General features: G+C 36.9%; 2 protein-coding genes across 2 annotated transcripts; one reads left to right on the top strand and one right to left on the bottom strand.

Annotated features, from left to right (window-relative positions):
* Positions 1–476: 476 nt before the first annotated feature.
* On the bottom strand, positions 477–992 carry LOC111784964 (ethylene-responsive transcription factor ERF026-like). The gene has a single exon (XM_023665468.1). The coding sequence runs from the start codon at positions 990–992 to the stop codon at positions 477–479; it is 516 nt and encodes a 171-aa protein (XP_023521236.1).
* A 1184-nt stretch (positions 993–2176) lies between these two features.
* Positions 2177–6790, top strand: LOC111784962 (sugar transport protein 12-like). The gene is made up of 4 exons (XM_023665465.1): positions 2177–2309; positions 2407–2732; positions 2825–3862; positions 6456–6790. Exons 1-4 carry the CDS (start codon positions 2177–2179, stop codon positions 6555–6557), a joined length of 1599 nt encoding a protein of 532 aa, XP_023521233.1. The 3' UTR covers positions 6558–6790.
* The last annotated feature ends 399 nt before the right edge of the window (positions 6791–7189 follow it).

Raw genomic sequence — 7189 nt, 5'->3', positions numbered from 1 at the left:
TTATTATTATTAAGAATAGATATTTCCGACAGGCTTTTGTCGAGTGCGGCCACTGTCGTAAAAAGTTGAGATTTGAGGTCGGCAAAAATATATATATCTTATTTTTTCTCCACGCAAAAAGTTTGACAAAAGGGTTTTTAATATTATTTCATCCATTTATTATTGGGAGATATTTTATAGTTAATTTAGTTAAGGGGTCCCTTTATATTATGGTATAAATTATTGGTCACTAAAAATAAATTAAATTTTCATATATTTAATGCGATCTCATTCCCACCAAACCATAGGCAAGTAGTGGAGTATGTGAATGTTTACTGAAATTGGAGAAATTAAAATCATTAATTAATTCACACTTGGGTTTATAAATAAATAAAAAATTAATCCACTAAACCAAAACCACTTTTTCTAGTAAAAAAAAAAAAAACAATTTTTTTAAAAAATGAATCCATTTTATTTTTTAACATACATTAATTATATCATAAAAAATAGTTCCATAAACATTCCGCTCCATCGGAGTTGTCATCAGACAGCGGCGGAGAGTTCATTCTTGGCGGCGACACCATCATCCCCTCCGCCATGTCGGCCAGCAAACTTGGCATCCCAAAAATCTCCTCCTCATCCACGAACGACGCCGTATTACCACTATCTTCAATGTTAGTGCGGCAAGTCTCAACTTTGTTCAACGCATTGGCGGCGGCGGCGGCGGCAGCATTGCGTATGTCAAGCGGGGAGGTGGAGACAGGAACAGGATAGGAGGCAACAGAGGAGGGGAAGTTAAGGATGGCTTGATCACCTCGGAGAGCGAGAGCGGCAACGTCGTAAGCTGTGGCAGCCATCTCGGGTGTCGGAAATGTACCGAGCCATATGCGTGTCGTCTTACGTGGCTCCCGGATCTCCGACACCCATTTTCCACCCCTGCACCGAATTCCTCTGTACAAAGGATGCTTCTTGGTCGATGAAGATGACGCAGAAGAGGAAGTCAAAGAAGCCATGACAGAATTACATGATAAACAAAAAAAAAAAAAATTAATGAATTTGTTTTAATATTTAGGAATTGAAATTCGAACACAATTTGTCTTCTTCATCATTACAATTTTGGTGTTTAAAAAAAGACAGTCAATTTGGTTTGGATTTGTTCTATTCATATTTAGTGCTTATAAATATCAAACAAATTCATTGACTTCACCTTTATATATATATATATATATATTTTTTTTTTTTATTAAGCATGAGGTAGAGAATGAATAAAATTAGAATTGAATTCACGTGGCTGATTTTTAGCCACAATATTATAATAATTTTTTTTTAATTAAATATTTATTTTATTGTTTAATTTTAAAAGTATTGAATAATTTTTTTAACTTTAAATTTGTACCTACTCATTCATTGAAATTAAAATTTAAATTAAACACACGTTCTCATATAAAATAAATCACTCAATATCTACTTATTTATTTATTTTACCATTTTCATATTAAAAAAAAAAAATTAAAGTTTGTACCAACTTCTCCTCATTACTTTCTATTTTTAATTTAATAATTAGTGTGTATGAATATTGTTTTAGTAATTTAAAAATACATTATGAACTCTAAATAATTTTGAGTATTCTCTTATTTTTTCGATTTTTTTTCCAACTTCTACCATTATAAATTTGTATTTAACAAAAATATTTAAGATAGAAGGTAACTATTTACTAAATATTAATTTTTAAATAAAAGAATTTTTATTTATTGAATATTAATTTTGGATTCAACTTTACATTAAATTGAATCGGAACTAGTCTAACTATATGAAATCGATTCGTTATTGAATAAATATATCAATCTTAACTATAAATTTAAATTTATAATCAATTTCTTTCGTGATTAAAAGAATATTTTTAAGTATAACAAATGAATAATTAAATAAATTTTTAAAAGATAATTATAAATCGTAATAAAATATTTAAAATATAAATAAATTAAAAAAAAAAAATTGTTATTTAAAATAAAAATAAAATAAAATCTAACAGAACCGACTATAAATTTTAATATGACCCAATCAAATATAACTGTTATTTGAAATTCAAAATCTAACTACCTATCATAATTTTTAGTATAAATAAAGACTGCCCAGTAACTTTATCTTTACCCAATAACATTATCCCTTCCTCCCACAATTTTTTTTTCTTTGGAGAATGGCGGGTGGAATTACGGTGGTTTCAGAGACAGGAAAAAATTATCCAGGAAAATTTACCTGGAAAGTGTTTTATACCTGCTTCATTGCAGCCTCTGGCGGGTTAATTTTTGGATATGATTTGGGTATCTCAGGTAATTTAATAATTCCATTTTTTTTTTCTTTCTTTTAATTAATAATTATAATACAATAATAATCATAATAATGGGTGTTTGTCTTGGTTTTGTTCAGGTGGAGTGACCTCCATGGATTCATTCTTATCCAAGTTTTTCCCAGCCGTATACGAAAAAGAAACATCCACAGATCCATCCAATAATCAATACTGTAAATTTGACAGTCAAATTTTGACTCTTTTTACCTCCTCCCTTTATCTGGCGGCTCTCGTCTCCTCCCTGGTGGCCGCCACCGTCAGTCGAAAGTGTGGCCGTCGAATTACGATGCTCATGGGCGGCATTCTGTTTCTCGCCGGTGCTCTTCTCAACGGCTTTGCTCAAACCGTTTCCATGCTCATCGCCGGCCGCTTACTTCTCGGTTTCGGCATTGGTTGCGCTAATCAGGTTTCTAATATAACCCTTTTGCTCGCAAAAATCAAATTATATTCGAACTGGATGATCGTGATTCCTAACAATATTCTTATTTTGTTTTGCAGTCGGTGCCAATTTATCTATCCGAAATGGCGCCTTATAAATACAGAGGATCTCTCAACAATCTCTTTCAACTCATGATCACAATTGGCATTCTAATAGCCAACGTTCTCAACTACGCCTTCTCGTTGATCCCCGGAGGTTGGGGTTGGAGGCTCAGCCTTGGAGGAGCCATGGTCCCAGCCATGATCATAATTTTCGGCTCCATGACCCTCACCGACACCCCGAGCTCTCTAATCGAGCGTGACCGCCACGACGAGGCCAAGGAGCTTCTCAAGAAAGTTCGAGGAGTCGACGACGTAGACGCCGAGCTAGCCGATTTGGTGGCAGCTAGGGACGCATCAAAGCAAGTGAAGAACCAATGGAGTGCATTGTTCAAAAGAAAATATAGGCCACAGCTTGCAATGGCAATAGCCATCCCATTTTTTCAGCAATTGACTGGAATCAATGTCATCACTTTCTATGCTCCTGTTTTGTTTAAAACACTTGGATTTGGAAACTCTGCCTCTTTAATCTCCGCCATGATTACTGGAACAGTCAATTGCCTCTCCACCGTTGTCTCCATTTTTCTTGTTGATAAATTTGGGAGAAGGGTTCTTTTCCTTGAAGGTGGTACTCAAATGTTCATATCTCAAGTTGTGGTTACGGCTATGATCGCTTACAAGTTCGGCATCGACGGGGTCGCCGGGGAATTGTCGAAGGAGTATGCCGGGGCAGTGGTGTTGTTCATATGCATATACACTGCAGGGTTTGCTTGGTCATGGGGGCCTTTGGGATGGTTGGTTCCAAGTGAAATATTTTCTCTAGAGGTTCGATCGGCCCTTCAAAGTGTGAACGTTTCGGTGAATATGATCTTCACTTTTGTGGTTGCTCAAGTGTTCACGGCTATGCTGTGCCACATGAAATTTGGGATGTTCATATTTTTTGCTTTCTTCGTGGTGGTGATGAGCATATTCATATATAAGTATCTGCCGGAGACAAAGGGTGTGCCTATTGAAGAGATGACTCTTGTTTGGCAGAAACATCCGTATTGGGGAAAATATGTGAGCCAAGATCAAACTCAAACTCAGGCAACTGAAACCCCACATGCCTCTTCGGATTAGAATTTTTTAAAGTGGGTTTGGTTTGAAATTCGTTTGTTTCTATTGCTTTTTTGATTCATGTTTATTTTTTTAGTTCAATAGGTTTAGGGGATAGGTTAGATTTTGGATTAGGGTTTTGTTTTTGAAATAGGGTTTAGGGTTTGTTTCCTCTTCTTAGCTCTGTTCAGATTAATAATTTCTTTCAATTTACATGATTTTTTTTTTTTAATGGTTGTTTTTTTAACCTTTTAAATTGGGTTTTGTTTTATATAATAAGCGCAAAATCGTGAGAGCTTATGTTCAAAGTGGACAATATCATATCTGGTTAAAAATTCTAAGACAAAGAAAATCATTATAAAATATAGTGGTTGTTTTTGTTAGAATTTCATACACCCTCGAAAATTCAATTTTATTCTTGGATTTGGTGTTGTTTTTTTTGGAAATTCAATCATATCTATAACACATTAATTCTGTTTCTAAAGTTTGAATCTTTTAACGCACTATTTTCATTTCTATAATTATTTGATTCAATTTATATTTTAATGATCTCTAATAGACTATTCATGTTTCTCATTTCACTCAAATTCAAGTAGCGAGTTAGAGGAAGACTTGATATGATATTTTCGATACGAAGAAGGCGTGACGTCCCGTTAATTCTATTAAGGTAATTTCATATGAAGATATCATAATATATAAATTAAAAGACAATGAGAAAGTAAAAGGAAAACGGCGTGGGTCCAAAGCCATCATTCCCGGAATTTAACAAGTGGGAAATAAGCCAAGCATAGCATCAGCCATGCATGAATATGCGGTTTATTTTCAGAAAATTATAACTCTATCTAATGACTATATTGTAATTAATTTATTTTAACCTTGTTTTAATGCTCATTAATGTGTTGATTCATAAATTAAAGTGGAATTTTGTAGGCTATAAATACGGCCATGACCCTAATAACTTCTTCACAGTCACCCATTTCAGATTTGGTCTTTCTTAGAAATCCCTCTCTGTTTCTTTCTGGGTGTCCAATTTCATAATCCCCCTTCAAAAAACTTGCTTCCGACAATGTCTGCTTCTTCTGTTCCTCTACTTTCCGACCAACCAAATAGTCCGACAACTAATCATTCACTTACAGCTCCTCTGATCTCCGAAAACCCAACCATTTCAACGACAGTAGCAGACAAATATCCATTTCTCTGTCTTGTTCTCTCGGAGTGCAAATCTATAGCCCACGTCGCTCTTCCGATGATTTTTGTCGGATTTTTTATGTACTCTCGTTCCATGATTTCCATGTTGTTCCTCGGCCAGTTGGGCGATTTGTCCTTGGCCGGCGGTTCGCTGGCAATTGGGTTTGCTAATATCACTGGCTACTCTGTTCTGTCTGGATTGGCTTCTGGCATGGAGCCCATCTGCGGCCAAGCTTTTGGGGCTAAAAGATTCAAACTTTTGGGCCTTGCCCTTCAAAGAACAGTCATTCTTCTTCTCCTTTCTTCAATACCCATTTCGTTTTTGTGGCTCAATATGAAGAAAATTCTGATCTTTTGTGGACAAGAGGATGATATTGCCAATGAAGCTCATTCCTTCATCCTCTGTTCTATCCCTGATTTAATTGCTCTGTCTTTTCTTCACCCTTTACGAATTTACCTTCGTTGTCAATCAATTAACCTCCCTCTCACTTACTGCGTTGCATTGTCAGTTCTTTTTCACGTTCCAATTAATTACCTTCTCGTCTCTGTTCTCGATTTGGGAATTCACGGCGTCGCTTTGGGAGCTGTGTGGACGAACTTCAACCTCGTCGGATCGGTGATTATTTTCATCCTCGTCTTCGGCGTGTACAAGAATTCCTGGCCGGGATTCTCGTCGGAGTGTTTGAAGGAGTGGAAGTCGCTTCTTAGGTTAGCAATTCCAAGCTGTATTTCGGTTTGTTTGGAATGGTGGTGGTACGAAATCATGATTATGCTAAGTGGGTTCATGATGAATCCTCAATCAACAGTGGCTTCCATGGGGATTTTGATTCAAACCACAGCTTTAATCTACATTTTCCCATCGTCACTAAGCGTTGGAGTTTCAACAAGAGTTGGAAACGAATTGGGAGCAAACCAACCAAACAGAGCCAAATTAGCCGCCATTGTTGGGCTCTGTTTCAGCTTCTTCTTTGGCCTTTCAGCATTGGTATTCGCTTTCAAAGTTCGAAAACTGTGGGCCACAATGTTCACGAATGACACAGAAATCATAGAATTGACATCGCTAGTCCTCCCAATCATCGGACTTTGCGAGCTGGGGAACTGCCCACAGACGACAACCTGCGGGGTTTTGAGAGGGACAGCGAGGCCAACATTGGGAGCGAATATAAATTTGGTGTGTTTTTACATGGTGGGAATGCCGATTGCGATATGGTTGAGCTTCTACGGCGGGTGGGACTTCAAAGGACTGTGGATTGGGCTGCTGGCGGCGCAGGCCTCATGTGCAATGGCGATGCTCATGGCGCTGGCTCGGACCAATTGGGAAGAACAGGCCGAGAGGGCTCAGGAGTTGACTAGAACCGGTCCGTTGGAGATTGAAAATGGTGAGGATGTCGAACAAAATGAGACATTTGAGAATGATGACGACAGAAATGGACGTTTGAATTCAATGGTTGAAAGCGATTTGGAAGTGTGATGTGAAGAAGCCCATCAATGAAGACGGATGGATTTAGGAAGTTTGCTACAGTCTTTTTTTTTGTTTTTTTTAATGTCGTGTGTTTTCTTTTTTTCTCTCGGGTTTTGGGTACACAAATCGAGTTTGTGTCATTTTGTATAGGGTCCAAGGAGGAGGAGAAAGGTGCATCGTTGATAGGCGAACAGAGAACCAATTTTATTAATCGTGTTATCGTCTGTAACATTATGAATATAAATTGAGTTGCTCTCTAGTTTCTTCCATAAGTGTTGTTTATTTAGATGAGGTGTGTAATGGTTGTGCTCGTGGAATATGTTAGTGTAGTTAGGGTTTTATGTTGGTATAAGTTCTTAAATAAGAACAGGTAAGTAAACAGAGATTATTGAAGATGAGATTTTTGGCAAACATGTTAAGTTTGGACACTAATTAAAAGAGACTGTTTAAACGGGTATTAGGGTAGTAAAGCTGGGAAAGAGGCTGTAGTTGAGGTGATACTCCCAAGGATAGTGATCTGGCTACATGCACGAGAATCCGGAAAAATAGAGTCGATACAAGAAATTGTTTACTAATTTGAACAATATTTGTCTGACCCGAAACACGCCATCTGAATGTGTGTCTTTGATAGAAACACATCA

This window comes from Cucurbita pepo, unplaced genomic scaffold (assembly GCF_002806865.2).
Source record: "Cucurbita pepo subsp. pepo cultivar mu-cu-16 unplaced genomic scaffold, ASM280686v2 Cp4.1_scaffold000313, whole genome shotgun sequence".
NCBI classification, from domain to species: domain Eukaryota; kingdom Viridiplantae; phylum Streptophyta; class Magnoliopsida; order Cucurbitales; family Cucurbitaceae; genus Cucurbita; species Cucurbita pepo.
Note: the sequence above shows the minus strand (reverse complement) of the source record. Positions and strands in the feature narration are given on the sequence as shown.